Here is a 15,426-nt window from a genome sequence, read left to right as displayed (position 1 = left end):
GGGGGGGGGAAGGAAAGGAAGGGAAAGGAAGGGGGAGGGGGGGGAAGGAAAGGAAGGGGGAGGGGGGGAAAGGAAGGGGGAGGGGGGGAAGGAAAGGAAGGAAAGGAAGGGGGAGGGGGGGAAGGAAAGGAAGGGGGAGGGGGGGAAGGAAAGGAAGGGGGAGGGGGGGAAGGAAAGGAAGGGGGAGGGGGGGAAGGAAAGGAAGGGGGAGGGGGGGAAGGAAAGGAAGGGGGAGGGGGGGGAGGGGAGGGGGGGAGGGTAGGGGGGAGGGTTGGTGGGGGGTGAGGGGTGACCGGGGGGGGGTGGTGACGGGGGGGGGAGGGGTGACCGGGGGGGGGGGGGGTGGTGACCGGGGGGGTGAGGGGTGACCGGGGGGGGAGGGGTGACCGGGGGGGGGGGGTGGTGACGGGTGACCGGGGGGGGTGGTGACGGGGGGGGGAGGGGTGACCGGGGGGGGGGGGGGTGGTGACGGGGGGGGGGAGGGGTGACCGGGGGGGGGGGGTGGTGACGGGGGGGGGAGGGGTGACCGGGGGGGGGGGGTGGTGACGGGGGGGGGAGGGGTGACCGGGGGGGGGGGGTGGTGACGGGGGGGGGGAGGGGTGACCGGGGGGGGGGGGGGTGGTGACGGGGGGGGGGAGGGGTGACCGGGGGGGGGGGGGGTGGTGACGGGGGGGGGGACGCCCTGAATAACCGGCCCCACCAACGACTGCTCGACTGGGTCGCCCTGGCAACCGGCGGAGGCGGGGCCGCGCGGGGCAGGCCGGGAGCGCGCGCGGGGGGTTGTGGGAACAGGCCGGCGCCATTTTGCGAGCGCGGGCCGGGACGATGTTGTCGAACGCGCAGCTCCTGGACGAGCTGATGGGCCGCGACCGCAACCTGGCCCCGGACGAGAAGCGGCAGAACGTGCGCTGGGACGATGAGAGCGTGAGTGCCGGGCGGCCGGAGCGGACCGGGACCGGAACCGGGCCCGACTCTCGATCGCCCGGCCTCAGCCTGCGGCCCAGCGCCGCCCCCCGGCCGGGCGGCCTCCTCAGTGCCGGGCCCGGGGGAGAGGGAGAGGGGCCGGGCCCGGGGGAGAGGGGCCGGGCCCGGGGGAGAGGGAGAGGGAGAGGGGCAGCGACATCGGGAGTTTCGCATTTGTGTCCGATGTGGGCGGCAAAGCTGCTCCCCTCCCCCGCCCTCTGACCTTTCCCTTCCCCCGCCCTCTGACCTTTCCCTTCCCCCGCCCTCTGACCTTTCTCCCCCCCCCCTTCCCACATTACAATGACTACATTCCAAAAGTACTTCATTGGCTGTAAAGTGCTGTGAGACATCCAGTGGTTGTGAAAGGCGCTATATAAATGCAAGTCCTTTGCTCCCACTCCAGCAATCTGGGCACATGGCCTCGGTGGAGCCCGGCTCCCCCGGTGCCCGGTCACCGACTGTCGGGGAAATGTCGGAGCGTCTCCCCCGAGTGTGTTCAGGGACCCCCCCCCCCCCCCTTCACCCCATGTCCAGCTGGAGCAGAGCGCTGGGCCGCGCTGTCCGCAGGGATATTGGTTTGTGGGAGGAATGCTGCGGGGCCGCCTGATCAGTGCCCTGGTGTTTGGGGTAGATCCCCCCCACCCCCCCCCCCGGCTCAGACTCTGCTCTCTGGGTTCACTGAGCTCCAGACCTCGGCCAGCAATGAGCAGCTTTGCTGTGTCTCCCCACCACCACCACAGTCACTGATTGTCGATGGGTTAATAATTGATTAGGTTACAGCCGTGAATCTCCGTCAGATGTTGTACTTGGCGAGTTCCATTGGGAATTAGAGGAAAATAAACTTCCTGTTGGAGAATGCACTCACTCATTTATAAAATGAGCCATGCTGCGTTCCGAAACTTCAGTCTGAATTAATGATGAGACTTCCTGAGGAGACTTTTGAAGTTTGATTTTTGGGAAAGGGGAAGGGTCTCTGTACTTTGCTATTTGTGTAATTGCAGTGAGCATCCAAGAAGATTTTAGTCTAAACTCAGAACTCAATTAGGGGCTGCAGTTTTGTTGCTTTTCTCCCAATTTAGCTGCTTCCAATGGTTCCTCGTCACCAATAACACACGGAGACCCTGTGTATCGTGTTTCTCACAGATTTATTAACGAGACACATTGTAAAAGATGTAGTGTTTAGAATAATCACGGTAAATAAATCTCGATGACCGAATAATGCCGGCAACGGACTTTAAAGAGCCCAGGCACTGTGGGCTTTAAGTTGTTTGTCGTTTGAATTCTGAATGTTTATGTCACCATTGGGTCATTTTTTCTCTCTCTAACTATTTCAAGCTCGTGTCCTGCTCTAGTTGCTTTGGTTCGGTAATTGTGACTGACACTGGCTTTTAAGCAATAGTGAAAGTATGCTAACACGCTACAACAACAACTTCTATTTATATAGCGCCCTTAACATAGTGAAATGTCCCAAAGTGCTTCACAGGAGTGTTATGACGCTGAGCTGCATCAGGATAAATTAGGGCGGGTGGGAGTGTGCCTGCAGATCCATCTCTGCCCCGTCTGACCTTTCTTTCAATGTGGCAGAAATCATGAACTGGGTGTGGCCAATGTCACGAGTGTAACTTTATGAACAGAATATCCTGTTGTCGTACATGTCTCTCATTATGCTTTTGAAGCTTGTAGTTTGAGGTTTGTTAAGCAGTTTGCAAGGATGAGTGGCTGCATGCTTTCAATTGGGACTCTAGAAATGATCTATCTTGCGACTGTTGTCTAGAGAATGCTGTCTGTCTTCAGATAATTCGTGAGCTCTTTGGGAGGTGAATAACAGACGGGGGTGGGGGAGGCCCTCACTTTTTTTTATCCCCTCCCGAAAGCACTAACGGTTGTGGTGTGGCAGGGGCCCTCCAGCCCTTTGCCACATAGCAGTGCATCAACTGGCATCTCGGCCTGTGCTCACCTGTAGCCCACCCGCACACATTCCAGCGGAGCTCACTGGGTGACGGTCAGGAATAGATACTCTGGCTGACTTCCTTCTGCCCCTGTCCCCTGAGCCCGTCACTAATGTGCTGATACTGTCCCGGCCCAGATGGGCTATCTCTGCCAAACTGGGCATTGATCCTGAATCTGTGTGTCTGGGGCAGTTTTACACTGGGCAGTGCGTGCACCAACAGACCCATCGAAGTTATTCCCGTATTCAAAACTTGGTCCAGTGTTTCCTCCTCCTGGCTTGTGTTTCCCGGGATAAATGAATGTCATTTCCAGCGGGAGCTGATTGAGGAATTGAAAGTAGTTTGTCTGGAGCACGGGCCGGGATCCCCCTGGAGAGCAGGCTGACTTGGGACGTCGTTGGTTTTTAAAATATTCTTGGATACTTCAGCAACATACGCAGGTTGTTGTGAAATTTCTGAGCCGTTTAGGAGAATAATCTGATGTGACTGACTTATTTGGAATGTTTTTGGGCTGGGGCGGAGATGATGCACGGGATAAAAGAGAAACTGTTACTGAACTATGTCTTGTCTTTGCAGGTGTGTAAATACTTCCTGTGCGGATTCTGTCCAGCCGAGTTATTTACCAACACACGGTCTGATCTGGGTAAGACTGCTTAATTTAGTCGCACTTTCACCATGATCCTGTTTTTCAAATCTTAGTTACACTGGGGGAAGTGATGATCTGTGGCTGCTCTGTCATTTAAAGCTAACCAGGACACTGGTGCCAGGTGAGGTGCTGCAGTTGGTATCTGCCTTGGAGTTAATGTGGGCGAAAACCCCAGGGTTCCTGCTCCAGTTGCTGTCTTGTGACCCCTGACAGACATGTGAGGTTCAGCAGGGATGCCCACTCAGTCAAATAGACTGCCATTACCTGTGAAGGATAGATTTCCCTCCCCCCAGCCAGTGATTGTAGAACTGAACCCAGCCAGAGTCGGCACCTTCAGGGGAGACCGTTGAATGAGAGAAACAGGAAGGATTAAGCTGCCTGTCTGTGTTTATAAAGATGCTGCAGCTCCTGAGAAGAATGCACTTGCTGGTTCCTGAGCTGCTCCTGCTGTGGCTGGGCAGCTGTTAAACGTATTAATGCAGTTGGTGCTGAAGGTTGGTGCACTGAGCATTGTGCAGCAGTTGTTCTAAACCTGTGGCTGGCTGTTTAATATTCTGTGACAGGTGAAGGAATTCTCTCCGGTAGTGCGGCATTACTGTGTCAATTCCGACAGGGTACACAAGTGTTTAAAAGCAAGCTTCCCTTACAGAAAATGTTCCCGTGTACTTCGATATGATCGTTGTAATCAGGTGCTTGTTTGAGCTAGGTTGCAGAAAGTGGAGCCAAGCACACGGGTAGTCGAGACAAAGTGTAGACTTCAGGTGAAGCAGAGTTAGATGCCAGGGAGACTTGGCCCAGGAGGTGTGTACGCAATTCAACCCCCATTTTAAAGCCCCACAATATGTCGTTTTATTTCCATTGTAAATTTTTCTGTGCACTTTTATAACTTCCAATGTAAACATGTCACACTGTAATTACATCCTGTGTCCACTTGGGGGGGCAGGGTGGGGTAACAGTTGGTGGGAAGTCCATGCAAACATGAGATCTTTGATGTGTTCCAATATCGATCGATCAGTACATTGGCCATTACTATTTTCTTAGCCCTCAAGATGGTTGAACTTAATTACTATAACATTTATGTTACATCATTAAAGATTTGTTCCATAACTGAAGATGATGTGTAGTGTAGTTCGGTATTAACCTGCTGCCTTCCCAAGTTGGAGTTGGTCATTAGGACACAGTATAGAACTTGTCAGCTAGTGTAAACTGAAGAGGGATCTCCGTTTGATCCCTGGGCACACTAAAGAAGACAGACAGACTGCATTTATATAGCGCCTTTCACAACCTCCGGACATCCCAAAGCCAGGAGAACTCGTCTGCTCCTCAACTCGTGCTGTGGGATCTACCTGAGGGGGAGGGTGAGACTGGGCCTCGGTTTAACTGTTCTGGTTATGGTAATTGTAGCATGGCTCCCCACAAACAGTAACTAAAGCCACAGATATCAGCAGATTAGTGACGGGAAGGTGTGCTTGCTGTGTCTGATGCACTCGGGGGTGTAAAGAGCCTAGATAAAAAGCTTCCTGCATACTGAGACATGGCCCAGGGAGCATGCACTGCCTGCATTCCAATCTGTTGGGTTTGAACCGAGTGCTTGTTTTGATCTCGGCGCTACTCTACAGCGTACTGTGGGCATTGGATAGCCCATGTGATAGGAGCAGGCTGCTATTCGTTTGCTTCTCTGCATCACTGAAGTTGCTGTTTATTACCCATGTCTGGTCTAAGTCTATAACTTATGGCTGCTCGAGTGAAGGTTACTTGCAGGGCTCGAGTTGTATACGGGAGGTCAGGGGTCAGAATGCACTCACCTGCCTGAGGAGAGGACCATAGAACTCTTCACCAGTCGGCCTATTGAGCCTGTGACAGATCTTTGCTCAATCAATCCGGAACTAATCCCACTGCCCCACTCTCCCCACATAGTCCTGCAATTCCCCTTGCTTCAATTCTTTATATATGCATCCCTTAAAAGGTGCAATGGTCTCTCCCTCAAATACTCCCCACGGCAAGGCATATAACTTGTAAAGGAATGTTTGGGGCATATAACCTATAAAGGAGTGTTTGAGGCATATAACCTATAAAGGAATGTTTGAGGCATATAACCTATAAAGGAATGTTTGAGGTATATAACCTATAAAGGCATGTTTGAGGCATATAACCTATAAAGGAATGTTTGGGGCATATAACCTATAAAGGAATGTTTGGGGCATATAACCTATAAAGGAATGTTTGAGGCATATAACCTATAAAGGCATGTTTGAGGCATATAACCTATAAAGGAATGTTTGGGGCATATAACCTATAAAGGCATGTTTGGGGCATATAACCTATAAAGGCATGTTTGGGGCATATAACCTATAAAGGCATGTTTGGGGCATATAACCTATAAAGGCATGTTTGGGGCATATAACCTATAAAGGAATGTTTGGGGCATATAACCTATAAAGGCATGTTTGGGGCATATAACCTATAAAGGCATGTTTGGGGCATATAACCTATAAAGGCATGTTTGGGGCATATAACCTATAAAGGCATGTTTGGGGTATATAACCTATAAAGGAATGTTTGGGGCATATAACCTATAAAGGCATGTTTGGGGCATATAACCTATAAAGGAATGTTTGGGGCATATAACCTATAAAGGAATGTTTGGGGTATATAACCTATAAAGGAATGTTTGGGCCATATAACCTATAAAGGCATGTTTGAGGCATGTTTGGGGCATATAACCTATAAAGGCATGTTTGGGGCATATAACCTATAAAGGAATGTTTGGGGCATATAACCTATAAAGGAATGTTTGGGGCATATAACCTATAAAGGAATGTTTGGGGTATATAACCTATAAAGGAATGTTTGGGGCATATAACCTATAAAGGCATGTTTGGGGCATATAACCTATAAAAGAATGTTTGGGGCATATAACCTATAAAGGCATGTTTGGGGCATATAACCTTCTCTAAAGGCATTGCTGCATCTTTCTCCTGACTTTTATTGATGGCTATTCGTCACTGACTCCCCGTCCAACCAGCCCTTCCTTGTTTGCGCTCTCAAAACAACAACTTGCTTTTATCTGGCGCCTTTAATGTAGTGAAACATCCCAAGGTACTTCACAGGAACGTTATCAGATAAAATCTGACACCATGAGGACAGGTGAGTGGGAGCCATGGTAAGTCAGCGAGCACGGGGGTGGTGGGTGAACGGGACTTGGTGCGAGTTAGGACACGGGCTGCAGAGTTTTAGATGAACTCAAGTTTATGGAGGTTAGAACTTGGGAGGCTGACCAGGAGATCATTGGACGGGTTGAGTCTGGAGGTAACAAGGCCGTGGATGTGGGTTTGAGGAGCGGATGGGCTACTGCAGGGGTGGTGGGAGAAGTTAAAGAGTCAGAAGCTAAGCTCGGGGCCAAATAGGACACTGAGTTTGTTTTATTACGTTAAAGGCGTTATATAAACAAGTTGTTGTGAACAGTTTGCTTCAGCCTCAGATGGGGTGGGGGGCAGGGGGGAACGCAGTTGGTGGCCGGGACTGAAGACAGCGGTTTATTTAATTTCTGCTTTTTTCAGCATGGATGTCGGACAAGCAGTGTGATCAATCAGGCAGTGGAGGGATTGAGAGAGGTGGTGGTGAGGCAGAGCTGGGTGTTGTCAGAGTACATGTGGAATCTTAATGCTGTGTTTTCGGATGATGTCGCCAAGGGGCAGCATGTAGATGAGAAATAGGAGGGGGCCGTGGATAGACTCTTGGGGGGGACACCAGAGATAGTGTTGCAGGAGTGGGAAGAGAGGCCATTGCAGGTGATTCTCTGACTGACTGGATAGATAAGGATGGAACCAGGCGAGTGCAGTCCCACCCAGCTAGACAAATCCTTAATTGTGTTAAATAGCTCGATTAAATCTCCTTGTAGCTTTGTCTGCTACAGTGGGAACACTCCCAGTCTCTCCTCATAACTCAAGTTCCCATCCCTGGCACCATCCAAGTGAATCTACACTGGACCCTCTCTGTGGCTTTACTGTCCTTTCTAGAGTGGAGCTCCCAAAACAGCACGCAGTCTCTAACTGACCAAAACAAATTCATCGTTGCTTCCTTGCACTTTTATTCTATGTCCTTATTTAAGAAAACAAATTGCTATTGGCCTTTTCTGTGGCTTTCTCTACTTCAGCTTCTGAATCACAATCCTTGAGTGTGAGTAAGGTTGTGTCTGTGGTAATATTTGGAGCCACAGGACTTGCTGGGAATTTACTGTGTGACCTAACTGGTGCTTGGGGTGAAAGGGCGGCAGACATACCATTCGAGATGTTGATTTTTGTTTTTCTCTTTCAGGTCCCTGTGAGAAGATTCACGACGACAACCTGCGGAAATAGTAAGTATCTGATTGTGTGGGTTCTTGTGAGCGAGCTCCCCCAGTGTGCAGAGCTGCCAAGTGACTTTTTTTCCTTTTTTCCCCAGTTATGAAAAGAGCTCTCGTTTTATGAAGGTTGGCTACGAGAAAGATTTCCTACGTTACCTGCAGAACCTGATGGCTGATGTGGAACGGCGCATTCGTCGGGGTCATGCTCGACTGGCACTGTCCCAGAACACCACGACAGGAACCACCGTGAGTGGCAGGGCCAGGCGCAGGTAGTCGCACTCTGAGAGCAGCAGCACAATGTGGCTGCTGGCCTTCCCTGCCCAACTCCCACCCTTAAACTCTGCTCATTTGCACAGGACCCTAAGGACGGCTTGCTGGGAGTGTGTATAATGTGGGAGGTGTGTTGAGAGGGAGTAATATGCGGTAGGATAGGGGCGGGCGTGTGACGGAGGTGGGGCGGTGATGGGGGTGGGGCGGTGATGGGGGTGTGACAGGGTGGGGGCGTGTCAGGGGTGTGGATGGGGGCGGGCCAGTTTGTGCTAAGCGTGTGATGGAAAGGCTCTGATAGTTACCTGTGTTGTGTTGCTGACTGCTGACATTTGATGGGTTGCTTGTTCTGTTTCCCCTGCAGACCGGAGGGCCCGTGAGTAAGAATGAAGAGAAAGGCCAGGTCCTAACAGAGAAGATTGAAGAGCTTCTGGAACAGGTTAGAGCGGAGGACCCGGGTGCAAACATTTCCTAAAAGGGCACTTTTTTAGATTTCCAGAACTTTCTTCCTGAGGTGTCTCTCGAGCTGACCGGCAGGAAATCGAGCCAAGTTTCCTGTAGTGTTACTAAAACAGCCCGAGCTGGGCAGTGACACGCGCACTGGTTCTGTCGGTATTTGCCAATCATGCTTGGCCCAGAAACTACGCTGAGGGAGCTTGGGCAGATTTCCCCGTCGCTGGGATGGTGGAATGTACGTCTCTGCGGTGAAACTACCGAGATCTCAAAGAATGAGACTAATCGGAAATTTAGCATGCTCCGTACACGAGGCTGGTCCAAGATCTGAGTATTTCCCGCTGGGGTGGGTGCTCTGTTACTGACCCAAACTGACTCTGTAATGAGGGGCTGCAGGAGGCAGGTTATGTTTCCAGGACCATTTACCCCACATGGTGGGTCTCTGCAGATAGGAGACAGTGTGACTGTTTCAGTCGTGGCTCAGTGGGCAGCACTCTCGCCTCGGAGTCAGAAGGGGTGGGTTCAAGTCCCACTCCAGAGACTTGAGCCCCATAATCCAGAGTGACACTCCAGTGCCAGTGCTGAGGAAGTGCTGCACTGTCTTTCGGATGAGACGTTAAACCGAGGCCCCGTCTGCGCTCTCAGGTGGACGTAAAAGATCCCATGGCACTATTTTGAAGAACGGTACTTTTCCCCTGTGTCCTGGCTGATATTCATCCCTCAATCAACAACACAAGAACAGATGATCTGGTCGTTGCTGTATGGGAGCTTGCTGTGCTCACTTTGGCTACCGCGTTTCCTACGTTACAACAGTGACTACACTCCAAAAGTACTTCATTGGCTGTAAAGTGTCCTGCGGATGTGCCAGGTGCTATACACATGCGTTGTTTTCTTTGTTTGGGTGCAGATTGAGGAGCTTGGCTCTGAGGGGAAGGTGGAAGAGGCCCAGGGGATGATGAAACTTGTCGAACAACTGAAGGATGAGCGAGAGCAGCTGCGATCCGCCAGCTCGGTGAGTGTCCCTCGGCCGGCCAGCTAAGTCTTGTGTCACATAGTTAGCAGCATCTAACTGTTTATCTGTTTTAAAAACAAAAAATCATTGATTCTGTAGACCATCGAGAGCTTTGCAGCCCAGGAGAAGCAGATGGAGGTGTGTGAAGTGTGTGGCGCGTTCCTCATCGTGGGAGACGCCCAATCCCGGGTCGACGATCACTTAATGGGGAAGCAGCACATGGGCTACGCTAAGATCAAAGCCACGGTGGAGGAACTGAAGGTGAGTGCGGAGTTCGCGGTGTCCCAGTCGGACAGAGCTCTGGTGAGGCTGCTCTCTTGCGGGCCTGTGTATTCAGTAAACGGACGAGGCTGCTGATTAATGTTTCCCACCTTACAAAGCAGGAAACGATAGACCAGTTAGCCTAACATCTGTGGTTGGGAAAATGTTGGGAGTCCATTATTACAGAAGCAGTAGCAGGACATTTGGAAAAGCAAAATTCGGTCAGGCAGAGTCAGCATGGATTTATGAAGGGGAAGTCATGTTTGACAAATTTGCTGGAATATGAGGATGTAACACACAGGGTGGATAAAGGGGACCAGTGGATGTGGTGTATTTGGATTTCCAGAAGGCATTCGATAAGATTACTGCACAAGATAAAAGTTCACTGGGTTGGGGGTAATATATTAGCATGGATAGAGGATTGGCTAACTAACAGAAAACAGAGAGTCGGGATAAATGGTTCATTCTCTGGTTGGCAATCAGTAACTAGTGGGGTGCCGCAGGGATCAGTGCTGGGTCCCCAACTATTTACAATCTATATTAACAACTTGGAAGAAGGGACTGAGTGTAATGTAGCCAAGTTTGCTGACGATACAAAGATGGGAGGAAAAGCAATGTGTGAGGAGGACACAAATAATCTGTAAAATGACATAGACAGGCTAAGTGAGTGGGCAAAAATTTGGCAGATGGAGTATAATGTTGGAAAGTGTGAGGTCATGCACTTTGGCAGAGAAAAATCCAAGAGCAAGTTATTATTTAAATGGAGAAAGATTGCAAAGTGCTGCAGTACAGCGGGACCTGGGGGTACTTGTGCATGAAACACAAAAGGTTAGTATGCAGGTACAGCAAGTGATCAGGAAGGCCAATGGTATCTTGGCCTTTATTGCAGAAGGGATGGAGTATAAAAGCAGGGAAGTTTTGCTACAGCTATATAGGGTATTGATGAGGCCACACCTGGAATACTGCGTGCAGTTTTGGTTTCCATATTTACGAAAGGATATACTTGCTTTGGAGGTAGTTCAGAGCAGGTTCACTCGGTTGATTCCGGGGATGAGGGGTTGACTTATGAGGAAAGGTTGGGCCTCTATTCATTGTATTTCAGAAGAATGAGAGGTGATCTTAGCGAAATGTATAAGATTATGAGGGGGCTTGACAAGGTGGATGCAGAGAGGATGTTTCCACTGATGGGGGAGACTAGAACTAGAGGGCATGATCTTAGAATAAGGAGCCTCCCATTTAAAACCGAGATGAGGAGAAATTTCTTGTGAGGGTTGTAAATCTGTGGAATTCGCTGCCTCAGAGAGCTGTGGAAGCTGGGACATTGAATAAATTTAAGACAGAAATAGACAGTTAAACGATAAGGGAATAAGGGGTTATGGGGAGCGGGCGGGGAAGTGGAGCTGAGTCAATGATCAGATCAGCCATGATCTTATTGAATGGCGGAGCAGGCTCGAGGGGCCGTATGGCCGACTCCTGCTCCTATTTCTTATGTTCTTATGTAATAGTGACTGCACTCCAAAAAGTACTTCATTGGCTGTAAAGCACTTTGAGATGTCCGTGGTTGTGAAAGGCGCTATCGAAATGCAAGTCATTTTAATAGTTGCACATCCGCAGTTCAAGTGGGTTTATTTGGTGGTTCTTGCCGGACTTCCCACAGATGGGAGGGGAGAGGGGCGGGGAGAGATTGCTGCTGCCGAACTGAAGAAAATAATGAAATGTTGAATTGGGGAACGTTGAGGTTGATGTGTTGTTAGCTGTTTGTCAGCAGGTGGTGAATATTGACGTGTGGGCCGGAGTATTTTAGTGCTTTATTTCTGCCCGGTAGAAGGTGCGAAAGAAGACGGAAGAACCAGAACGCGATGATAAATTAAAACAAGAGAGAGAGGAGCGGGAGCTGGAGCGAGAGCGCGAGCGGGAAGAGCGGGAGAAGAAACGGCGCCGGGAAGAGGAGGAGAAAGAGAAGGAGCGGGAGCGGGAGAGAGAGGCACGGCGCCGGAGGAGCCACTCCCGCAGCCGACACTCCCACTCCGGCCGGGCGTCGGACAGGAGGCGAAGCAGATCACGAGAGCGCAAGCATTCACGCAGCAAGGAGCGGGAGAAGAAACGGAGCAGGTACGGGATAGCAGCGTAGAGGATGTAGAGAATTCGATCAAGTGTACGACACAGACCGGCTGTCTCCCCCACCCCCCCCCGGCTAATGGGGAGCTCCTCCTCCCTCCCCCTGGCTAATGGGGAGCCCCAACCCCCCGGCGATGGGGAGCCCCTCCCCCCTTCCCGACAGCGGTAGCCACAGTCCACTTGTAGTTTCTCCAAATGCCCTTTCTGTGTGTGTGGGAGCCCAGGCTCACTGACCAGCCCTGCTTGGCATTGCACTCACCAGCAGGAGCCACTGAATAGCCGGTATGTTTGGTTATAATCTTCAGCTATTTTCTACCATCGCCACAGCGAAAACCTTGTGCATCATAGAACGGTTACAGCATGGCAGGAGGCCATTGGCCCGTTGAACCCGTGCCGGCTCTCTGCAAGGTCACCTCAGCCAGTCCCACTCCCCCGCCCTTTCCCCGTAGCTCTGCTAATGTTTTTCTTTCAGGTATTTATCCAACTCCCTTTTGAAAGCCCTGATTGAGTCTGCCTCCACCATCCTCTCAGGCAGCGCATCCCAGATCCTAAGCACTCGCTGCGTAAATCTCTTCTCAACCTTCTCAGCTCCAAGGAGAATAACCCCAGCTTCTCCAGTCTATCCCCGAAACTGAAGTCCCTCATCCCTGGAACCATTCTGGTAAATCTTTTCTGCTCCCTCGCTAAGGCCTTCACATCCTTCCTAAAGTGCGGGGCCCAGAGTTGGACACAATACTCCAGTTGGGGCCGAACCAGTGTTTTATACAGGTTCACCATAACTGCCTTGCTTTTGTACTCTATGTCTCTATTTATGAAGCCCAGGATCCCGTAAGTTTTTTTAACGGCTTTCTCAACCTGCCCTGCCACCTTCAACGGTTTGTGCCCATATACCCCGGGGTCTCTCTGTTCATGGAGACCCTTTAGGATTGTACCCTTTAGTTTATATTGCCTCTCCTCATTCTTTCTACTAAAATGTATCACTTTGCACTTTCCTGCTTTAAATTTTATCAGCCATGTGTCTGCCCATCCCACCAGCCTGTCTGTGTCCTCCTGAAGTCTATCACTACCCTCCTCACTGTTCACTATATTTCCAAGTTTTGTGCCATCTGCAAGTTTTGAAATTGTGCCCTGTATACCCACATCCAAGTCAGTAATATATATCGAGAAAAGCAGTGTTCCCAGTACCGACCCCGGGGAACACCACTGTATACCTTCCTCCAGTCCGAGAAACAACCGTTCCCCACTACTCCCTGTTTCCTGTCACTGAGCCAATCCCGTATCCAGGCTGCCATTGTCCCTTTTATTCCATGGGCTTCAACTTTGTGGTTTTGTCTCTGAAGCGAGTTGGGCCGTCCTTCAATGTTAAACGCTCTATTTAAATGCTAGTTTTATGTGTCATTTATACATTGTATTACCATCTGAACTAACCCCTTTTTAAACAAACCCCTCTCTCCCACCTCTGACTGCAACCCATTACCTGGGTGAGTGTGCGAGTTCTCAGCTCTGTCAGTGACTGAAAGCAACCAGCGGGTCTAGGTTTATCACCCAGGGTCCCTCAGATTGGCATTTCAGTCGTTTGCTCGCTGCAAACCCACCTCTCTCTGCCGCTATAGCTCTCCCACTCTCCCAGTCCCAGGCCAGCTGTCGGAGGCCAGTTCCAGCTGCTGTTTGTTCTCCCCAGACTGAACCAAGGTGTCGGCCGTGTATATCTGATCGCTGCTCGTTCTTAGTCAGAGGGTCGTGGGTACAAGCCCCACTCCAGGCGATGAGCCCGTAATCTCAGCTGAGGGGGCAGTGTACTGTCGGAGGAGTGGCCAAACCTTGGGTGGGTGTGAAAGATCCCGCAGTTGTATTTAAAGACGAGCAGGGAGTTTCCCGGGCCAACATTTGTCCATCGACCATCACTAAAACAGATAATCTGCTCATTAATCACATTGCTGTGTGTGGGAGCTTTCTGTGTGCAATAGGCTGCCGCGTTTCCCACATTACAACAGCGACTACACTCCACAAGTGCTTCATTGGTTGTAAAGTGCTTTGGGAAGACTCAAGGTTGAGAAAGGCGCTATAGACACTTACACTGGCAGAGATCGAACCACTGGTGGGGGTGTGCAAGAGGTCTGTGGTCACGGCTTGTTCTGCTCCCTCTGATTGTTGGGGGTAGCTCCGACTGATGGCCTGCAGCGTGGAGCTGTGAAGCTAGCTATGTTTCAGGAATGTGTCCTTTGTCCGTTTGCTCAGAGTCACACCTCAGCTTTTAGCAGCCTGCCCCAGGCATGCAGCAGTGTCACTGTTTACTGCTGCCTGCGAATGTGGCTGCACGGGGCCACCATACAATGCTCCTGGTGCGGGGCGCAGTGAGCAGGCTGCAGCTCTTTCTGGAGCCTCTAAAGGGGGCGTATTCAGTACCATGGCAACCAAATACATCTCACAACCCAATGGCGACGATTCTGTTATGTATACACGGCAAGTCTGGAGTAACCCAGCCTTCACTGCCTGGGCTCCCCTCCCATCTCCTTTGACACTCCTTAAAACCGATCTCCTTGCCTAAGCTTTTGGTCACCTGCCCTGATTTCTCATTATGTGGCTCGGTAATCGTTCCTGTGAAGCACCTTGGGATGTGTTACAATCCTAAAGGTGCTATATAAATGCAAGTCTGGTGTTGCGGTTATTGGCTCTTGCCCCATTCTGGGATGGGTTTTGTTAAATCCTTTAATGGTTGGTCCTGTCTAAGTGTACGCTGCAACTCTGCTTTCACCAAAGGGGTGAGGATAGGCGGAGCCGCGACCGATCCGACAGGAGCAGGGACCGATCGGAAAGGAAACACAGGTCCCGGAGCCGAGATCGGCGCAGGTCACGGAGTCGGGAGGCCAAGTCACACAAGCACAGGAGCAGGAGCAGAGAGAAAGAGAGGAGGTCAAAGGACACAGGTACCCGGGATCTCGCTCTGCGTTTCTCGCTGGTGTTTATTAAGTAGCTTCTCAGTGATTTGCCGCTCCAGCATTCTCCACCAGCAGGAGGGAACCCTTTATGTTGAGGCAGCTGTAGAACTGAAGCTGCTATTCACACACTAAATGAGTTGAGCAATCGCCCACACAACAAGTGCGTGGCCATTCGGCCCCTCGAGCCTGCTCCCCCATTCAGTACGATCATGGCTGATCTGATCCTGGCCTCAACTCCACTTCCCTGCCTGCTCCCCATAACCCTTGACCCCTTTATCGTTTACAAATCTGTCTATCTCCGCCTTAAATATATTCAGTGACCCAGCCTCCACAGCTCTCTGGGGCAGCGAATTCCACAGATTCACGACCCTCTGAGAAGAAATTCCTCCTCATCTCAGTTTTAAATGGGCGACCCCTTATTCTGAAACTATGCCCCCTAGTTCTAGATTCCCCCACGAGGGGAAACATTCTCT

The 15,426-nt window shown here is 50.9% G+C and overlaps 1 protein-coding gene across 2 annotated transcripts in view; it reads left to right on the top strand.

The window, feature by feature from the left end:
- Positions 1–778: 778 nt before the first annotated feature.
- luc7l3 (LUC7-like 3 pre-mRNA splicing factor) overlaps positions 779–15,426 on the top strand; it is a 23,338-nt gene continuing 8,690 nt past the window's right edge. For both annotated transcript variants that reach the window (XR_011592147.1, XM_070874097.1), the window contains exons 1-9: positions 779–924; positions 3,489–3,555; positions 7,876–7,915; positions 8,002–8,149; positions 8,535–8,609; positions 9,531–9,635; positions 9,735–9,896; positions 11,722–12,008; positions 14,775–14,941. Coding sequence is in view for 1 of the 2 variants with exons in the window: in XM_070874097.1 (XP_070730198.1) it covers positions 826–924; positions 3,489–3,555; positions 7,876–7,915; positions 8,002–8,149; positions 8,535–8,609; positions 9,531–9,635; positions 9,735–9,896; positions 11,722–12,008; positions 14,775–14,941 (1,150 nt within the window). In the remaining variant the exon portion in view is untranslated. The remainder of the gene's footprint in view (positions 925–3,488; positions 3,556–7,875; positions 7,916–8,001; positions 8,150–8,534; positions 8,610–9,530; positions 9,636–9,734; positions 9,897–11,721; positions 12,009–14,774; positions 14,942–15,426) is intronic.

The sequence above is a fragment of the Pristiophorus japonicus genome, unplaced genomic scaffold (assembly GCF_044704955.1).
Source record: "Pristiophorus japonicus isolate sPriJap1 unplaced genomic scaffold, sPriJap1.hap1 HAP1_SCAFFOLD_678, whole genome shotgun sequence".
Taxonomy (NCBI): Eukaryota; Metazoa; Chordata; class Chondrichthyes; family Pristiophoridae; genus Pristiophorus; species Pristiophorus japonicus.
This window is presented reverse-complemented; position numbering and strand designations above follow the sequence as displayed.